Source organism: Tachypleus tridentatus, chromosome 10, assembly GCF_004210375.1.
Source record: "Tachypleus tridentatus isolate NWPU-2018 chromosome 10, ASM421037v1, whole genome shotgun sequence".
NCBI lineage: Eukaryota > Metazoa > Arthropoda > Merostomata > Xiphosura > Limulidae > Tachypleus > Tachypleus tridentatus.
The window spans coordinates 11,654,324-11,676,633 of NC_134834.1; the positions used below are offsets into that span (position 1 = coordinate 11,654,324).

The following is a 22,310-nucleotide window of genomic DNA, read 5'->3' on the forward strand; positions in this document are numbered from 1 at the left end:
TCTGGGAGTGATGTTTTTACACATTGCACACTCTTCATTCTGGGAGTGAGGTTTTTACACATTACACAGTCTTCATTCTGGAAGTGAGTGTTTTACACATTACACACTGTTCATTCTGGGAGTGAGTGTTTTACACATTACACACTCTTTATTCTGGGAGTGAGTGTTTCACACATTACACACTCTTAATTCTGGGAGTGAGTGTTTTACACATTACACACTCTTCATTCTGGGAGTGAGTGTTTTACACATTACACACTTTTCATTCTGGGAGTGAGGTTTTACACATTACACACTCTTCATTCTGGGAGTGAGTGTTTTACACATTACACACTTTTCATTCTGGGGTGAGTGTTTTACACATTACACACTCTTCATTCTGGGAGTGAGTGTTTTAATATTACACACTCTTTATTCTGAGAGTGAAGTTTTTAACATTACACTCTCTTCATTCTGGGAGTGAGTATTTTTACACATTACACACTCTTCATTCTGGGAGTGAGTGTTTTACACATTACACACTCTTCATTCTGGGAGTGAGTGTTTTACACATTACACAGTCTTCATTCTGGGAGTGAGTGTTTTACACATTACACACCTTTCATTCTGGAAGTGAGTGTTTTACTCATTACACAGTCTTCATTCTGGGAGTGAGTGTTTTACACATTACACACTCTTCATTCTGGGAGTGAGTGTTTTACACATTACACACTCTTCATTCTGGTAGTGAGTGTTTTACATATTACACACTTTTCATTCTGGGAGTTAGTGTTTTGCACATTATACACTCTTTATTCTGGGAGTGAGTGTTTTACACATTACACGCACTTCATTCTGGGAGTGAGTGTTTTACACATTACACACTCTTCATTCTGGGAGTGAGTGTTTTACACATTACACACTCTTCATTCTGGGAGTGAGTGTTTTACACACACACTGTTCATTCTGGGAGTGAGTGTTTTACTTATTACACACTCTTCATTCTGGGAGTGAGTGTTTTACATATTACACACTCTTTTTTCTGGGAGTGAGGTTTTTACACATTACCCACTCTTCATTCTGGGAGTGAGTGTTTTACACATTACACACTCTTCATTCTGGGAGTGAGGTTTTTACACATTACACACTCTTCATTCTGGGAGTGAGGTTTTTACACATTACACACTCTTCATTCTGTGAGTGAGTGTTTTACACATTACACACACTTTATTCTGGTAGTGAGTGTTTTGCACATTACACACTCTTCATTCTGGGAGTGAGTGTTTTACATATTACACACTCTTCATTCTGGGAGTGAGTGTTTTACATATTACACACTTTTTATTCTGGGAGTGAGGTTTTTACACATTACACACTCTTCATTCTGGGAGTGAGTGTTTTATACATTACACACTGTTCATTCTGGGAGTGATGTTTTTACACATTGCACACTCTTCATTCTGGGAGTGAGGTTTTTACACATTACACACTCTTCATTCTGGAAGTGAGTGTTTTACACATTACACACTGTTCATTCTGGGAGTGAGTGTTTTACACATTACACACTCTTCATTCTGGGAGTGAGTGTTTTACACATTACACCCTCTTCATTCTGGGAGTGAGGTTTTTACACATTACACACTCTTTATTCTGGAAGTGAGTGTTTTACACATTTCTTTTTGAGAATGTGATATCTACTCATTCCTTTTTAAGGGACATTTATCTGTTTATTTTGCTGGGGGTGACTATGACGTTTTCCACTTTCTTATTTGATAACTAGGTTTTTGGTGGCTTCTTATTTGGAGGGTGCGGTGACTTTTATATCACTGTGTTGGAAAGTGCAGCATTTATATGTTACCTAATTGGGAAGTGAGGCCTTTACCCACTTCTGATTTTAGGGGATGTGGTATTTAATTATTCTTATTAGGAGAACGTGACGTTCACTCATTTCTTATTTGAGTTTGTAGCATTTAACCATTTCTCAGTTGATCAATGGGCCCCGGCATGGCCAGGTGGTTAGTGTGCTAGACTCGTAATTCGAAGGTCGCGAGTTCGCATCCAGGTCGCATCAAACATGCTCGCCCTTTCAGCTGTGGGGGCGTTATAATGTGACCGTCAATCCCACTATTCGTTGGTAAAAGAGTAGCCCAAGAGTTGGCGGTGGGAGGTGATGACTAGGTGCCTTCCCTCTAGTCTTACACTGATAAATTAGAGACGGCTAGCTCAGATAGCCCTCGAGTAGCCCTGCGCGAAATTCAAAACAAACCAATTTTATAGGGGAATTTAATGTTTCCCACATGTTGTTCAGTGGAAATACTTGACTTGCGTACCAAGGAAGGTTAGTATCAGTTCCTTTTTATTTATTTCTTTTGTTTTTCTCCTGAATCCAGGATTGTAACCTACAAAGACATTTCCTAAAAATATGGAAATAAGTTGTAATTCAAAACGCATAATCGCTCTCTAGAACATTAAGCTGCAGCTCACAGAAAATTCAAATTTAAAATCCTGTGATAAACGACTCTCAAGAACTGATAAGTTTTCTTTTAAAGGTAGCCGTGTGGTTAATCACACCAAATGGTAAAGGTCTGCTGTACATTTCACCTGTCCACGAAATACACGCATGTCTAAAGAGTAGCATGCATGGGGTGAATTGTTAATATATGTCTCTTATGAAATAAAAAAAATAAAACAGAAGAATACATCGACCGAATTTCATAAGTATTGCCTTACTACAATGTACATACCTTAACATTTGTTTTTATCTTGAAGGGCTGGGCGTGGCCTTGCTGTTTATGCCATTGAAGCATAATTACACTCTGTGGGTGTGTTATAAACGTGACAGTCAAATCCCACTTTTCAACTAAGGGAATAACCCAAGAATGGTAAGTGGATGCCATTTACTAGTTGCCTTCCCATAATCCATCAGCTCTATATGAGGAAATATTATAAGCAAATAATCCCTCAAATAACTTTCCTCAATGTTCTGAAACCATTAAAAAGATGTATCACTACTGTTAAATGAAAAACTTTCCGTAGGCCTGTTTCCTTCCACTCACCCACCTATCAGCATTGTTATTTTAATATTATATGAAAACTTTCCATAGGCCTGTTTCCTTTTACCCACCCACCTATCAGCATTGTTATTTTAATATTATATGAAAACTTTCCATAGGCCTGTTTCCCTTCCACCCACCCACCTATCAGCATTGTTATTTTAATATTATATGAAAAACTTTCCATAGGCTTTTTCCCTTTCACCCACCCACCTATCAGCATTATTATTTTAATATTATATGAAAAACCTTCAGTAGGCCTATTTTTTCTAACTACCACCCATCAACATTGTTATTCCAATGTCATTTTAAAAAATTGTCAGTAGGCCTGTTTCCCCTTCCACCTACCCACCCATTAGCATTGTTATTTTAATATTATATGAAAACTTTCCATAGCCTTTTTCCCTTTCACCCACCCACCCATCAGCATTGTTATTTTAGTATTATATGAAAACTTTACATAGGCCTGTTTTTCCTTCCACCCACCCACCCATTAGCATTGTTATTTTAATATTATATGGAAACTTTCCATAGGCCTGTTTCCTCTTCCACCCACCCACCCATCAGCATTGTTATTTTAATATTATATGAGAAACTTTCCATAGGCCTGTTTCCTCTTCCAATTACCCATCAGCATTGTTATTTTAATATTATATGAAAACTTTCCATAGGCTTTTTCCCTTTTACCCACCCACCCATCAGCATTGTTATTTTAGTATTATATGAAAACTTTCCATAGGCCTGTTTTTCCTTCCACCCACCCACCCATTAGCATTGTTATTTTAATATTATATGGAAACTTTCCATAGGCCTGTTTCCTATGGGTTCCACCCACCCACCCATCAGCATTGTTATTTTAATATTATATGAGAAACTTTCCATAGGCCTGTTTCCTCTTCCACCCACCCATCCACCCATCAGCATTGTTATTTTAGTATTATATGAAAACTTTCCATAGGCCTGTTTCCCCTTCCACCCACCCACCCATCAGCATTGTTATTTTTAGACTTAACATCATTATTATTTAATGACTTTTTAGGAAATAATAACATACTAAAACTACAATGTTCGTATTGTCTTTTCATCTGGCCGGTAAATTATGCATACAATGGTCTAACTGACCAAATCGTAAATCTCTGACCTTGAATTGACCAAAGAGAAGGCAGTCAGCCAAATAGAGACATTAAATGTTTCCGTAAAGCACTCGCAGTTGAAAAGGTGAAGCTTTTCAACCAATTCTCGAATATGGGATTCCCCGACGTCCCTGTTCTGATACGTTTATTACTTGAACATGCTTGAACCCCTTTGACATATTCATTGGTCATCTGATGTTGTATACACAAGAAGGTCAGGGTTATTTCAGCCATGTTAAAGAAAAAGGACAAAAACGTAAACTGGTAAACAAAAATCTACTTTTCCGTATTAAAAGTAAAGTTTTGATGGTTTCTGTGATTTCGCTCAAAGCTACTCAAAAGCCACTCCTGATATCCATCGTTAATTTAGCTGTGATAGATTAAAGTAAAGACAACACCAACTTTGTGAAACTCTTGTCAAACCGAATATTGGAAAATGACCTTCACTCATCCGCTACTACGAGGTGTGGAGCGGGTTTATTTGGTACAGCGGAACCACAGCTCCACAGTTTATTGGTCCAATTGACAAAAGAAGTATTATGATGGAAACATTTGGGTAAGAAACTCGACCAATTTCAAGGTTGCTGCAGACACTTACTTCTCTGAAGAGATTTAACACCTTTCTATGCCCACATTCTGGCCCGGCATGGCCAGGTGGTTCAGGACTCGACTCGTAATCTGAGGGTCGCGGGTTCGAATCCCCGTCACACCAAACATCCTCGCTCTTTCAGCCGTGGGGGCGTTGTAATGTTACGGTCAATCCCATTATTCGTTGGTAAAAGAGCTCGCGATGGTTGTTGACGACTAGCTGCCTTCCCTCTAGTCTTACACTACTAAATTAGGGATGGCTAGCGCGGATAGCCCTCGGGTAGCTTTGCGCGAAATCCAAAACAAACCAAACCCACATTCTTGTTTATTAATATACCAAATGTGGGAACGTTCCAGTCTTGTAACCTTACGAAGGCTCAAAATGTCAGGTAGGCAGCATCAGATATATGATAACGTAATTATTAATGACTTTTATATATATATATTTCAAACAGAAACGTTATAACGTGCAGAGAGAATTGTTGTGATAGTCAAACATTGGTTTCTAAAGCAACGGATGTCAAAGATCAATCAGAAAAAAAAGAACGTTCAGTTTCCTTCAAGTCAACAAGCCTACCTTTACCGAACTTGCATAGGCTTCCATCACCAAGGCAACTCTGTTCAACTTACGTTACTAAGGCAGCAACAAAAAAGCATACTTATGGTAAGAATAAGTTTGGATTTTGGTTATTAGAAAATATTTGTAGTGTCTGCTATACGAGTGTTAACTCGCACAGCAGTATGCTACTAAAATATTGTCTAAGTGTTTGTGTTATATAAATGTTTTGTTTAATAGTATGTGTTATAAAGACGAGAGTATTAAAATATATGAATTTTAAAACGAAGTCGGGACCCTGCTACAGAAAGTAATGAAGCAAAAATTGAAGCCACAATTATATATTTGATACATTTATAAAATGTATTTTTTACTTTGGTCTGTAGATAAGTGTATAAAGTTGCCAAAGAAATAATTATATATTATAAATTTCTGATTTATGTGTCATTTTAAATAAATATTTATTAATGTTCTTGTTTCTTTCTTTTTATGTTACATCTGTGTAAAGTATATATACTAGATAGCCAAAAGTATGTGTACACCCGACCATCACACCCATATGTGTTTGTTTAACATCTCATTCCAAAACTATGGGTATCAATATGGAGTTGGTCCCCCCTTTGCTGCCTCCACTCTTCTGGGAAGGCTTTTCACTATATTTTGGAACATGGCTGCGGGGATTCGCTTTTATTTAGCCACAAGAGCATCAGTGAGGTTGGGCACTGATGTCAGGAAAGAAAGCCTGGCTCGCAGTCGATGTTCCAGTTCATCCCAAAGGGGTTCGATGGGGTTGAGGTCAGGGCACTGTGTAGGCCAATTAAGTTCTTCCACACCAACCTCTGCAAACTATGTTTTTATGGATCTCGCTTTGTGCACGGGGGCATTGTCATGCTGAAACAAAAAAGGATCTTCTCCAAACTGTTACACAAAGTTGGAAGCATAAAATTCTCAGGAATGTCATTTTATGCTGTAACATTAAGATTTCCCTTCACTGGAACTAAAGAGGCTAGCCCAAACCATGAAAAACAGCCCCATACCATTATGCCTCCTCCACAAAACTTTACAGTTGGCACTATGCATTCAGGTAGATAGCGTTCTCCTGGCATCTACCAAATCCAGGTTCATCTGTCAGACTAACAGATAGTGAAATGTGATTTATCACTCCAGAAAACGCGTTTCCACTACTCCAGAGTCCAATGGCAGTATGCTTTACATCATTCCAACTGACGCTTGACATGGTGCATGGTGATCTTAGACTTGTGTGCGGCTGCTCGGCCATGGAAACCATTTCATGAAGCTTTCGATGAACAATTATTGTGCTGACGCTGCTTCCAGAGGCAGTTTGAAACTCGGCAGTAAGTATTGAACTGTGGACAGACGATTTTTACACGCTTCTGTACTTGGTGGACCCGTTCTATAAGCTTGTGTGGCCTACCGCTTCGTGGCTGAGCTGTTGCTGCTCCTAGACGTTTCCACCTTACAATAACGGCACTTACAGTTGACCGGGGCAGCCCTAGCAGGGCAGAAATTTGATGAACTAACTTGTTAGAAAGGTGGTATCCCATGACAGTGCCACATTGAAAGTCACTGAGCTCTTCAGTACGACCCATTCTACTGCCAATGTTTGTCTATGGAGACTGCATGGCTGTATGCTTGATTTTATGCATCTATTAGCAATGGGTGTGGCTGAAATAGCCGAACCCACAAATTATAAGGGGTGTCCACATACTTTTGGCCATGTAGTGCACCTTCCCTTTAGAAGCTGTCATGTATCTATTAATATAACACCATCTATTTCGTTGAATAGATACTTAAGTACGTCCATGACATATTTACCATTTAAATTTCATATGTAGGAATCAATGGAATTTAAATGGAATGTCAAAAGCTGAAACCCACAGACCAATCAAGTACGCTAAAGTAATCTCGAAGCGACAATCCTAGCCATCTAGGTACTAGTTCCACTGCCATGTTAATAAAGTATGTAGTAGTGACGTGTTCATAAAGTATGTGGTACTACCGTGTTATTAAAGTATGTTCTACTGACGTGTTCATAAAGTATGTGGTACTGACGTGTTAATAAAGTATGTGGTACTGACGTGTTAATAAAGTATGTGGTAGTGACGTGTTAATAAAGTATGTAGTAGTGACGTGTTAATAAAGTATGTGGTACTGACGTGTTAATAAAGTATGTGGTACTGATGTGTTAATAAAGTATGTGGTACTGATGTATTAATAAAGTATGTGGTATTGATGTATTAATAAAGTATGTGGTACTAGTGCCGTGTTAATAAAGTGTGTGGTAATGATGTGTTAATAAAGTATGTGGTACTGATGTGTTAATAAAGTATGTGTTAGTGACGTGTTAATAAAGTATGTAGTAGTGACGTGTTAATAAAGTATGTAGTAGTGACGTGTTAATAAAGTATGTGGTACTGACGTGTTAATAAAGTATGTGGTAGTGACGTGTTAATAAAGTATGTAGTAGTGGCGTGTTAATAAAGTATGTGGTACTGACGTGTTAATAAAGTATGTGGTACTGATGTATTAATAAAGTATGTGGTACTACTGCCGTGTTAAGAAAGTATGTGGTAATGATGTGTTAATAAAGTATGTGGTACTGAGGTGTTAATAAAGTATGTGTTAGTGACGTGTTAATAAAGTATGTAGTAGTGACGTGTTAATAAAGTATGTGGGAGTGATGTGTTAATAAAGTATGTAGGAGTGATGTGTTAATAAAGTATGTAGTAGTGATGTGTTAATAAAGTATGTGGTACTGATGTGTTAATAAAGTATGTGGTACTGATGTGTTAATAAAGTATGTGGTACTGACGTGTTCATAAAGTATGTGGTACCATTGACGTGTTAATAAAGTATGTAGTAGTGACGTGTTAATAAAGTATGTAGTAGTGATGCGTTAATAAAGTATGTGGCACTGATGTGTTAATAAAGTATGTGGTACTGATGTGTTAATAAAGTATGTGGTACTGATGTGTTAATAAAGTACGTGGTACTGATGTATTAATAAAGTATGTGGTACTACTGCCGTGTTAATAAAGTATGTTGTACTGACGTGTTCACAAAGTATGTGGTACCATTGACGTGTTAATAAAGTATGTGGTAGTGACGTGTTAATAAAGTATGTAGTAGTGACGTGTTAATAAAGTATGTAGGAGTGATGTGTTGATAAAGTATGTGGTACTGATGTGTTAATAAAGTATGTGGTACTGATGTGTTAATAAAGTATGTAGTAGTGATGTGTTATTAAAGTATGTAGTAGTGATGTGTTAATAAAGTATGTGGTACTGATGTGTTAATAAAGTATGTTGTACTGACGTGTTCATAAAGTATGTGGCAACCATTGACGTGTTAATAAAGTATGTGGTAGTGACGTGTTAATAAAGTATGTAGTAGTGACGTGTTAATAAAGTATGTGGTAGTGACGTGTTAATAAAGTATGTAGTAGTGACGTGTTCATAAAGTATGCGGTACTGACGTGTTAATAAAGTATGTGATAGTGACGTGTTAATAAAGTATGTAGTAGCGGATGTGTTAATAAAGCCACGTGGCACCGATGCGTTAAAAAGTATGTGGCAACTGATGTGTTAATAAAGCTATGTGGGAGTGATGTGTTAATAAAGTATGTTGTACTGACGTGTTCATAAAGTATGTGGTACTGATGTGTTAATAAAGTATGTGGAAGTGATGTGTTAATAAAGTATGTGGTACTACTGCCGTGTTAATAAAGTGTGTAGTAGTGATGTGTTAATAAAGTATGTGGTACTGATGTGTTAATAAAGTGTGTGGTACTGATGTGTTAATAAAGCTATGTGGAAGTGATGTGTTAATAAAGTATGTAGGAGTGATGTGTTGATAAAGTATGTGGTACTACTGCCGTAAGCCAAAGCTATGTAGTAGTGATGTGTTAATAAAGTATGTGGTACTGATGTGTTAATAAAGTATGTGGTACTGATGTGTTAATAAACTATGTGGGAGCGATGTGTTAATAAAGTATGTAGGAGTGATGTGTTGATAAAGTATGTGGTACTACTGCCGTGTTAATAAAGTATGTAGTAGTGATGTGTTAATAAAGTATGCGGTACTGATGTGTTAATAAAGTATGTGGGAGTGATGTGTTAATAAAGTATCTGGTACTGCCGTGTTAATAAAGTATGTGGTACTGACGTGTTCATAAAGTATGTGGTACCACTGACGTGTAAATAAAGTATGTGGTACTGATGTGTTAATAAAGTATGTAGTAGTGATGTGTTAATAAAGTATGTGGTACTGATGTGTTAATAAAGTATGTAGTAGTAATGTGTTAATAAAGTATGTGGTACTCATGTGTTAATAAAGTATGTGGTACTGATGTGTTAATAAAGTATGTAGTAGTAATGTGTTAATAAAGTATGTGGTACTGATGTGTTAATAAAGTATGTGGTCCTGTAGACGAAAAAAACTGTTGTTTGAATTATCATACCGGAAATGTTAGGTATCTTGTTTATGTTAGGTACCTTGTTAATGTTAGGTACCTTGTTAATGTTAGGTATCTTGTTAATGTTAGGTACCTTGTTAATGTTAGGTACCTTGTTAATGTATTATCATTATATATGCGCATAATATATCATAACCAATACTTTGAATTGTCAAGTTTTCCCTTAAGACTTTAATGGGGGGGGGGGGGTTTCGGCACTTGAACTATTTGGTATCCTTGTCGACCCTTACTATTAAGTACTACTGTACTTTAAATGCCTGCACGCGTTATAGAGCATTTTGTATCTCATTATATATATTATAAAAATATCTTGTCTATCAATGTACGTATTAGAAGAATAACTTGCCTCACAGTACATGTGTTATAGGATCGTTTGTGTCACATGAGGTAAAATACAATATCGTTTGTGTCACGCAGGTTAAAGTACAAAGACATCTCTCTTACACTGGTCAAGATGCAGGATCATCTGTGTGACACATAAAACAAACAGGTTCGTTTTTGTCACACGACTTGAGATACAAGATAATCTGTGTCACGAAAATAAGGTGTGACTCTGGTGTGTCGTGCAACATACTTTTAACTCTGGTGTGTCTTACAACATACTTTTAACTTTGGTGTGTCTTACAACATACTTTTAACTCTGGTGTCTTACAACATACTTTTAACTCTGGTGTGTCTTACAACATACTTTTAACTCTGGTGTGTCTTACAACATACTTTTAACTCTGATATGTCGTACAACATACTTTTAACTCTGGTGTCTTACAACATACTTTTAACTCTGGTGTGTCTTACAACATACTTATAACTCTGGTGTCTTACAACATACTTTTAACTCTGGTGTGTCTTACAACATACTTTTAACTTTGGTGTGACTTACAACAAACTTTTAACTTTGGTGTGTCTTACAACATACTTTTAACTCTGATGTGTCTTACAACATACTTTTAACTCCGGTGTGTCTTACAACATACTTTTAACTCTGGTATCTTACAACATACTTTTAACTTTGGTGTGTCTTACAACATACTTTTAACTCTGATGTGTCTTACAACATACTTTTAACTTTGGTGTGTCGTACAACATACTTTTAACTCTGGTGTCTTACAACATACTTTTAACTTTGGTGTGTCTTACAACATACTTTTAACTCTAGTGTGTCGTACAACATACTTTTAACTGCATAACTGCAAGATCTTTCACACAACTTAACATAAGTAACAAATCTTCAAGGTAACGTGTGTCGTACAGTGTAAGTTAGTCAAGATAACGTTTGTCGCACAGTGTAAGTCACTAAAGTAACGTGTGTCGTAAGTGTAAGTTACCAAGATAACGTGTGTCGTACATTGTAAGTTACCAAGGTAACGTGTGTCGTACAGTGTAACTTACCAAGGTAAGGTGTGTCGTACAGTGTAAGTTACCAAGGTAGCGTGTGTCGAACAGTGTATGTTACCAAGGTAAGGTGTGTCGTACAGTGTAAGTTACCAAGGTAACACTCTGTTTGTTCTAAAGCTTCACACACAATTATAATGTTTGTTATTTTCACTTCCATTTTCTCTCTTCATTTAATGGCGAAGTTTGCAGAGACGTAGTAAGATATAAATTTATTAAGGGAATTTGGGTGTAGGCAGAAACTGTTAAGGGTAACTACTATAGGAGGAAAGGAAATAAGAAGTGAAATCATACAGGGGCATACAGGGGCGTGCCTAATCGGAAACATTTGGTCATTTGTTCCTGAAACTTTTTTATGGTACTCAAGATTGATTTTAATAACTATGTTTTATGCATACATGGTTGGCAACTTGCCTCTGAATACTTATTATAGAATTCTTCCAACTGTTTAACGTCTACTTTATGTGTTTTTGTTTTATTAGGAAACAAAAAACGAGCAGGATTGGTAGGATCGAGCCAAACTGAAACAGCCAGCTCAGTTCTCCGGAAAACCAGGGCTGGAACCTTGGTTCCCTGCTTCCGAGAAACAAATACTCGAAACCCAAGAAACAATGTAAGAAGACTTCACGTGAAACTTAGGTTAACGATAGTTACTAAGATACGTTCTGACGTATTTTCTGTATTATAAAATATTTAATATTTCTTCCTGGATTACGAAACGAATCACTTACATGTGGTGATCATCTAAAAATCGAAGACCACGTAGTAAGAACTGAAAGTTCACCCTTCCCTCGTCACAAATTAAGAAACAGAGGTTCAGATCTCTTTGATCACAAAAGACTGAAGGTTTAGTTGTCCTTGGTCATGTAGTACGAACTGCAGGTTCAGATCTCTTTGATCACATAAAAATTGAAGGTTTAGTTGTCCTTGGTCATGTAGTAAGAACTGGAGGTTCAGCTTTCTTTGATCACAGAAAACTGAAGGTTTAAATGTCCTTGGTCATGTAGTAAGAACTGTAGGTTCAGCTTTCTTTAATCACAAAAAACTGAAGGTTTAGTTGTCCTTGGTCATGTAGTAAGAACTGGAGGTTCAGCTTTCTTTGATCACAAAAACTGAAAGTTTAGTTGTCCTTGGTCATGTAGTAAGAACTGGAGGTTCAGCTCTCTTTGATCACAAAAAACTGAAGGTTTAGTTGTCCTTGGTCATGTTGTAAGAACTGGAGGTTCAGCTTTCTTTAATCACAAAAAACTGAAGGTTTAGTTGTCCTTGGTCATGTAGTAAGAACTGGAGGTTCAGCTTTCTTTGATCACAAAAAACTGAAGGTTTAGTTGTCCTTGGTCATGTAGTACGAACTGGAGGTTCAGCTTTCTTTGATCACAAAAAAACTGAAAGTTTAGTTGTCCTTGGTCATGTAGTACGAACTGGAGGTTCAGCTTTCTTTGATCACAAAAAACTGGAGGTTCAGCTCTCTTTGATCACAAAAAACTGAAGGTTTAGTTGTCCTTGGTCATGTTGTAAGAACTGGAGGTTCAGCTCTCTTTGATCACATAAAAACTGAAGGTTTAGTTGTCCTTGGTCATGTAGTAAGAACTGTAGGTTCAGCTTTTTTTATCACAAAAAACTGAAGGTTTAGTTGTCCTTGGTCATGTAGTAAGAACTGTAGGTTCAGCTTTCTTTGATCACAAAAAACTGAAGGTTTAGTTGTCCTTGGTCATGTAGTAAGAACTGTAGGTTCAGCTTTTTTTATCACAAAAAACTGAAGGTTTAGTTGTCCTTGGTCATGTAGTAAGAACTGTAGGTTCAGCTTTCTTTGATCACAAAAAACTGAAAGTTTAGTTGTCCTTGGTCATGTAGTAAGAACTGTAGGTTCAGCTTTCTTTGATCACAAAAAACTGAAGGTTTAGTTGTCCTTGGTCATGTAGTAAGAACTGTAGGTTCAGCTCTCTTTAATCACAAAAAACTGAAGGTTTAGTTGTCCTTGGTCATGTAGTAAGAACTGAAGGTTCAGCTTTCTTTGATCACATAAAAACTGAAAGTTTAGTTGTCCTTGGTCATGTAGTACAAATTGGAGGTTCAGCTCTCTTTGATCACAAAAGACTGAAGGTTTAGTTGTCCTTGATCATGTAGTAAGAACTGTAGGTTCAGCTATCCTTGGCCACGTAATAAAATATGAAAGTTCATTCCACTTTGACCACGTAGTAAGAACTGAAAACTCGGTTCACTTTGGCTACTTAGTAAGAAATGAAAGTTTTGCTCTCTGTGACCAAAAAACAACCAAAAGAAACAGGTGAACTGAAGTTTGCTTCTCTTTAGCCATAAAATTAGGTACAAATATTCATCAAATACAAAATGTGTAAGTCTTTTCTTTTATGCAGCTGGTGTAAGATGTTGTACGAATTGCTTCACACAAACAGGTTTGAACCAATAACAGCTACATCGACATATGAATTACGACAATGAAAATGGAGATAGACACATCTGGAGCTCTGGTGAGAAAACTGGATGAACATGTATATTCGTTAAGTAATCAAAAACAATCCGGATTTTCGCAATGTTACGTGAATATAGGGGAACATAAATAAATAATCTCTTAAAGAAATAGTTCATACTTTAGGTATTCATTTTTAGTGTCTCAACCAGCGTGTCGTCTGAATAATTCAGTAGCATCAGAACCACGAATCTTGTATCAATTTACTGCAGTGAGTAAGAGATAACGTAAAAACAGAATAGATATTATGTACGTTATGCCAGTGTAAGGAACCTCGTATTATTTGTTTGTTTTATCGAGTTTCGTTCAGGTTTGAACTTTTTCGAAGCTAAATTTAAATTGTAGAGTGGAAATTTACCATACTTTGTCACAATTGGCCACAAGTTGCACGGTAGTAAGAGTGAACTGAGTAACCGGTGAAACAGTCATTTTCCTGGAGCTGTGAACAAGATAACTGACATTCAAAGAGGTTTAGCTCTACCAAATCCCCACAGAATCCATCTTTACAACCTTCTCCCAAATCACATAATTGAACGGAAGACCAAAACTCTAAAACTGCGCCAGTGGAATCTGGCTTGAGGCAAATGGAAGATCAGACAACAAAGTTTGTTGTCGTTCAACCACCGATATGACATTTCAAAAATAATACAAAGCACGTCGAAGAAGTTTGATTTGGTTAAAATGAAAGTGCACGAGCACCATCTGCACTAGCCGTCCCGAATTTAGCAGAGAATACTAGACGGAAGGTAGCTAGCTAGTCATCACCACCCACCGCCAAATCTCGGGCTACTCTTTCACTGAAAAATAGTTGGATTGACCGAAACATTATAACTTCACCACGACTAAGAGGATGACCTGTTTGGTGGGACAGAGATTCGAGTTGAGAGTTCCAACTACCTGGTCATAGGTTGATGAAGTGTCTCCGTATTCGTGGTGGTCGCAGGTTACACTTATAATGAAAAGTCAAACATCCAAATATCAAAAAAGTGACAAGTTGTTAACCCTGCATGCGACGGAATACCATCTCTGTCTACATTCAAATTGTGGATCCATCAAAACAAACGTTTCAGCTACATGTCCAAGTCAACATGCCAGGTCCTTCATAAGATACAACATGCCAGGTCCTCCATAAGATACAACATGCCAGGTCCTCCATAAGATACAACTACAAATTGAAATTCATACCACACATTCGCCGAAGCCCCTGTTAAAGCACCACATGGAACTCCTTAAACCTCTGTACCATTAAGCTGTTCCAACGAACCCTCGTCCGCTCCGGGTTGATGAAAGCTATGATAAAAGAGTCTGATAACGCTGACCTCAGTGCATTGAAGTCTGATAAGCAATGGTTTCTAACCATGACAAACATAATTCGTGGAGGAAGAAGGGGCTATTAGGTTATAAACAGAACCATCACAATCAGTGGAAACACTATTAACCTTATACCGTTGCTACAGATCATGAACACCTGTGTTTTGTTTATTCCTAGGCTTCAACCAGCACTGGACTGCTAAGCTCATCCCAAGGACGCATACTACGTACTAATCAGCTCGTTTATTCAGCGTCACCACGTGACAATCGAACTCATAAGAGGTACGTTTTATATCCTCTGATAATAGAGATCGCAATACTAGTCTAAGGGAGTTAAGTCTTCAGAACTATACTATCGTGTTTATAAAACAAATGTTTAAAGCAATACGATTTCATTAAAAATAATTTAAACCAACAACACTTTGTTAAATAGAATAAAGTATTTCATATATTGTTTTTATAATTATTATTTTTTTTCAGATACGAAAAACTAACGGCAGTTTTCTTGTGTCCCGCATTGTGTCGTTAAAATTCAGGGTTCAATTCCACCTTTTTGTAGCTTTGCGCTGAAACAATCACAGCGCCACCTTCTGTTAACATGATAACACAAACAAAGTATAAGAATAAAAAATATGATAAAACAATTTTTAAAAATCAAAAAGGTTATTGGATAAAACCAGAAATGAAATAAAAACATTAAGATACAGAAGATGTCCAAGTAGTTTCCACACATCAAACATTTCACAGACGTTATAAAAGTAACAGTTACAAGAGAATGTTTTTATATCGTTTTATTTCTCCTAGATAAGAAGGATTGCTACAAATGTATATTTAGTGATGGACACCAACAACCTGTAAAATATGTGTTTCCATAGTTCTCTTAAAACATTGGTAAACAAACAAGGAACTGAATAGTAAAGACATTCGTAGCTATGTAACATTAGTTGAATACAGGACCTGAGTTATATTAGTAAAATACAGGACCTAAGTTGTACTAGTAGAATACAGGACCTAAGTTGTATTAGTAGAATACAGGACCTAAGTTGTACTAGTAGAATACAGGACCTGAGTTGTATTAGTAGAATACAGGACTTGAGTTGTATCAGTAGAATACAGGACCTGAGTTGTACTAGTGGAATACAGGACCTGATTTGTATTAGTAGAATACAGTACCTAAGTTGTACTAGTAGAATACAGGACCTAAGTTGTATCAGTAGAATACAGGACCTGAGTTGTATTAGTAGAATACAGGACCTGAGTTGTACTAGTAGAATACAGGACCTGAGTTGTATTAGTAGAATACAGGACCTAAGTTGTACTAATAGAATACAGGACCTGAGTTGTATTAGTAGAATACAGAACCTGAGTTGTACTAGTAGAATACAGGACCTAAGTTGTATAAGTAGAATACAGGACCTAAGTTGTGTTAGTAGAATACAGGACTTCAGTTATATTAGTAGAATGCAGGACCTAAGTTGTATTAGTAGAATACAGAATCTGAGTTGTACTAGTAGAATACAGGACCTGAGTTGTATTAGTAGAATACAGGACTTGAGTTGTATTTGTAGAATACAGGACCTGAGTTGTACTAGTGGAATACAGGACCTGATTTGTATTAGTAGAATACAGTACCTAAGTTGTACTAGTAGAATACAGGACCTAAGTTGTATCAGTAGAATACAGGACCTGAGTTGTATTAGTAGAATACAGGACCTGAATTGTACTAGTAGAATACAGGACCTAAGTTGTATCAGTAGAATACAGGACCTGAGTTGTATTAGTAGAATACAGGACCTGAGTTGTACTAGTAGAATACAGGACCTGAGTTGTATTAGTAGAATACAGGACCTAAGTTGTACTAATAGAATACAGTACCTGAGTTGTATTAGTAGAATGCAGAACCTGAGTTGTACTAGTAGAATACAGGACCTAAGTTGTATAAGTAGAATACAGGACCTAAGTTGTACTAGTAGAATACAGGACCTAAGTTGTACTAGTAGAATACAGGACCTAAGTTGTATCAGTAGAATACAGGACCTAAGTTGTGTTAGTAGAATGCAGGACCTAAGTTGTATTAGTAGAATACAGAATCTGAGTTGTACTAGTAGAATACAGGACCTGAGTTATATTAATAGAATACAGTACCTAAGTTGTATTAGTAGAATACAGAATCTGAGTTGTACTAGTAGAATACAGGACCTGAGTTGTATTAGTAGAATACAGGACTTGAGTTGTATTTGTAGAATACAGGACCTGAGTTGTACTAGTGGAATACAGGACCTGATTTGTATTAGTAGAATACAGTACCTAAGTTGTACTAGTAGAATACAGGACCTAAGTTGTATCAGTAGAATACAGGACCTGAGTTGTATTAGTAGAATACAGGACCTGAATTGTACTAGTAGAATACAGGACCTAAGTTGTATCAGTAGAATACAGGACCTGAGTTGTATTAGTAGAATACAGGACCTGAGTTGTACTAGTAGAATACAGGACCTGAGTTGTATTAGTAGAATACAGGACCTAAGTTGTACTAATAGAATACAGTACCTGAGTTGTATTAGTAGAATGCAGAACCTGAGTTGTACTAGTAGAATACAGGACCTAAGTTGTATAAGTAGAATACAGGACCTAAGTTGTACTAGTAGAATACAGGACCTAAGTTGTACTAGTAGAATACAGGACCTAAGTTGTATCAGTAGAATACAGGACCTAAGTTGTGTTAGTAGAATGCAGGACCTAAGTTGTATTAGTAGAATACAGAATCTGAGTTGTACTAGTAGAATACAGGACCTGAGTTATATTAATAGAATACAGTACCTAAGTAGTATTAGTAGAATACAGTACCTAAGTAGTATTAATAGAATACAGTACCTAAGTAGTAGTAGTAGAATACAGGACCTAAGTAGTATTAATAGAATACAGTACCTAAGTAGTATTAATAGAATACAGGACCTGAGTTATATTAATAGAATACAGTGCCTAAGTAGTATTAGTAGAATACAGGACCTGAGTTGTTCTAGTAGAATTCAGTACCTGATTTGTATTAGTAGAATACAGTACCTAAGTTTTACTAGTAGAATACAGGACCTGAGTTGTATCAGTAGAATACAGGACCTGAGTTGTATTAGTAGAATACAGGACCTGAGTTGTACTAGTAGAATACAGGACCTGAGTTGTATTAGTAGAATACAGGACCTGAGTTGTACTAGTAGAATACAGGACCTAAGTTGTATCAGTAGAATACAGAACCTGAGTTATATTAATAGAATACAGTACCTAAGTAGTATTAGTAGAATACAGTACTTAAGTAGTATTAATAGAATACAGTACCTAAGTAGTATTAGTAGAATACAGTACCTAAGTAGTAGTAGTAGAATACAGTACCTAAGTAGTATTAATAGAATACAGGACCTAAGTAGTATTAATAGAATACAGGACCTAAATAGTATTAATAGAATACAGTACTTAAGTAGTATCAGTAGAATACAGGACCTATGTTTCAGTTAAATACAATTCATACAGATTGAATGAAGCTAAATTGTCACTCAGAACTTATTAATTAAGTTCTATTAGCCTGTAACACATCTGTTATGAGGTGAATGTAATACACAAGTTTGTAATGTGTTATCCGTGTTTGTTCATGGGATTTAACTGTTAGATTTTTTATACCTATGTGATTTCCCGTGGGTAAAGAAATATACCTCATGTACGTTCTTCACTTACCTTTGACCCAGACACGCGTGACCTTGTGATTAGCGTGTCGAGCTCGAACTTGTAAGGTCGAAGGTTTGAACCACGAAATGTCAGTTTAGTACTCTCGGCTATTGGGAAAGAAGGTCGTTTTAACTGTGACGGTCAGTTTCCAAGCTGTATAATAGGCAGAAGGTACTTTTGGCGGATTTCGTTCCTTTTGGTCAGCATTTCTAAATTAGAGCTGGCTAGATATGAATTCTAGACATCTGTGACGTGATTTAGTTTGTGTCACGTTGAGAAAATGGCTTCCATTCATTATCACAGTATTTTTAAAACATTGAACGTGAAGTTATTGTTTGTTCAAGAATATAAATAACTTCAAGATTTATTCCTTTGAATGTGACATCATGAACTACGTAAACAATTCCCAACACTGAGTTTTAAAAGAAATTCCCCAGTTTTCATAGAGGTCGCTTCTTATGACAGAGATCTTTAACAACGAAAAAAAAAATGGAGGTACATTTCCCGCCGTATTTGTCAGCATCAATCAATCAGAAATATAAAAGTTTTACGTTCTAGTTTGGATAAATTGTTTTCGTGATAAGCGAGGCTTAACCTCGAAATGAAGTTACTTTAAAAGACAATAACCATAGATTTTGAAATATCATACTAGTCTTCTTGAAGGTAAAAAACTGAGATCAAAAAACGACTCAGTTCAATCACAAAAAAGAAGTCTTTACTTAGAATGTTCTGTTGTTTGATTTGATTGGCTGGTAAAACTGTTTGTTTTTTTTATGTGTAACGTGATCTACCTCTTTTATGATGTTCTTGTTTTATTACATTCTGTTAAGCTGTTTGTTTTACGTGTCAGTAAACTGCTGCTGTATACAAAATCACGTTTTTCAGTTTTCAGTAAGTATAGCCGATAAGTAATTTTTTGAATACGCCCGCTCTAACTCACGCAGTTTCCTGTAAAACAACGACTCAGCTTCAGGAACGACACAAATAATGCTTCGTGATGCAAAACATTAATATATTCAGAGTACACTGATGTGTCCACATCTGGGATTTAGAATTTCCAAGATAGGGAGTATCCCTTACATGTGATTGTTATGAAAAATAAAAGAACGGATCAATTCGGGCCACCAGGACCATCCTGAGAGAGACCTACAACAAGTCGTGCCAAGTTGTAATAAGCAAAGTGTCTTGTAACAGATGAGAAACAACGATCACAAATGTCAGTGTCAAAAGTGTTGTAATAGTCTAAAATGAACATATCACCACAATCATGGTTCCGTAACCAAACACAATTTATTCACCATAACAATTCTTAGAAATAAATTCAATACCGTTCAGAAACAAATGTCTGTCCGAGACTCCACACAAATATTAATAAACAGTTTATCATAAATGGGAATAAATCAGTAATAATGAAATCACGAAAAAACAGAAAGAAAAACTTAATTTCAAAAGTTTGTTTGTTTGTTTGTTTGTTTTGGAATTTCGCACAAAGCTACTCGAGGGCTATCTGTGCTAGCCGTCCCTAATTTAGCAGTGTAAGACTAGAGGGAAGGCAGCTAGTCATCACCACCCACCGCCAACTCTTGGGCTACTCTTTTACCAACGAATAGTGGGATTGACCGTCACATTATACACCCCCACGGCTGGGAGGGCGAGCATGTTTAGCGCGACGCGGGCGCGAACCCGCGACCCTCGGATTACGAGTCGCACGCCTTACGCGCTCGGCCATGCCGGGCCATAATTTCAAAAGAAAACCAAACACAATATTCGAACAATATCTCTTTATGTCGCTCATAATACTGATAACAATATCGAGTGAAAACAGTAACAAATGTGCCCTTCAATAGCTATCTCAAGAGGTTCGGCATAATCTGAGGGTCGCGGGTTCGAATCCCCATCGCACCAAACTTGCTCGCCCTTTCAGCCATGGAGGCGTTATAAGTGACGGTCAATCCCGCTATTCGTTCGTAAAAGAGTAGCCCAAGAGTTGGCGGTGGGTGGTGATGACTCGCTGCCTTCCCTCTAGTCTTACACTGCTAAATTAGGGACGGCTAGCGCAGATAGCTCTCGTGTAGCTTTGTGCGAAATTCCAAAACAAACAAACAAACTGCCTCATGATTTTCTCTCTCTTAGTAAAGCTTCTTGAAGGATATTTATTCACAGAGTAGGTCACGGGAGTACATCTCATGTGATCATAGATTTACATATTTTTCTGATACATCCACAGTATCTGTACAACCGTAATAATAAAAATTAAAATTTGCCATCTCACAGTGTCTATACGTTCGTAACATAATCAGAGAAGATCTCTGTCTGGAGAACTGACATAGTTTTTCACATTTACACAAGTTCCTTTCGCTACATATTCTTTCAACTGTTGAATACCTAAAGCAGTCGTATAATAAAACAAGTATTCATAATATTTCATAAGCAGACATACCAGTCCAGTAGCCCGACCTGTGCCAATGGATTTCTGTGCAATCAGGTTGTTGAAAGTGGCACTGGCAAACTGCCATTGTAATACGCCATCATGTATGGATTATGGAAACCCTGCTGGTAAGAGTTGTGCGTTTTGGACAAGACAGCTTTTTGACAGATAGAAGACGGTCATACGTAACGGCATGGAGTGTTACTATGAAGTTAAGGCTTGGTTTAGATATTAGGTTAAGAATATATTTTAAGCTGGATTAACTTAAGTTTCATTATGGTTATTTTTGGTTAAGGTTAAGTTTAGCTTGCCTAAATTAGGTTATTGTTAACTTGAATTAAGCGTAAATAACGTAAGGTTAAAAAATAAGGTTTGGGTTTAGTTAAAAACAGATGAAATACAAACATAAATTAGCAAGCCCCACATCAAAGAAATAGTAGTAGTCCATAAACCTAAACATGCTACACAGTCTTGAGTAATACTTTAATACCCCCTAAACAGCGGGAATATTGTAGGTGGCAGCATTGATTGATGATGGACGCCTTTTAGGTTATAAGACAGCGGTTGTTATTGCTTTTAATGCAGAGCTAAACAATGGATGATACGTGCTTTGTGCAACGCAAAGAATCAAACTCTGGTATTTAACGTTGTAAGTTCGTCACCTCACAGCTGATCCACCAGGGAAAAATAGAATAGAAATCGTAAAACGACGTTCCTACAGATACGATGAAAACACTAATTTCCAAAATAAATATCCCTTACTCTGTTCAGAACTCGATCAATAAGTACTTCATCTACCGATCGTCTTTCTAACTAAAATCTAATTCTTTTAAAAATAATTTGTTTTCGAATATGAAACGATCTTGCAAGCAGCAAGTTTCAGAGTTAACTGGACTTTATTTTTTTCTAATTCAAATATTTTTTTTTATTTAAGTATTTTTATGTTACTCAACTGGCAACCAAAACCAATAACATTAACAAACAATAACTCGCAGTTTTATGTTTTTATAAGTAAGCTAAATGTATGGTTGTTCTTTGTATATATCTTCTAGAACACGACACCAGTCATCTCTACCAAGTCATGATTCTATATCTAAACTTACAGGTGAGTTAATGTTATGACTTGTTACCCATTCATGATTCTATATCTAAACTTACAGGTGAGTTAAT

General features: G+C 36.7%; 1 protein-coding gene across 1 annotated transcript in view; it reads left to right on the forward strand.

Annotated features, from left to right (window-relative positions):
• Nucleotides 1-22,310, forward strand: part of LOC143227957 (uncharacterized) — a 36,731-nt gene that overhangs the window by 11,951 nt on the left and 2,470 nt on the right. The window contains exons 2-5 of the mRNA XM_076459307.1: nucleotides 5,209-5,417; nucleotides 11,679-11,809; nucleotides 15,174-15,277; nucleotides 22,193-22,245. Coding sequence (XP_076315422.1) covers nucleotides 5,209-5,417; nucleotides 11,679-11,809; nucleotides 15,174-15,277; nucleotides 22,193-22,245 — 497 coding nt within the window. The remainder of the gene's footprint in view (nucleotides 1-5,208; nucleotides 5,418-11,678; nucleotides 11,810-15,173; nucleotides 15,278-22,192; nucleotides 22,246-22,310) is intronic.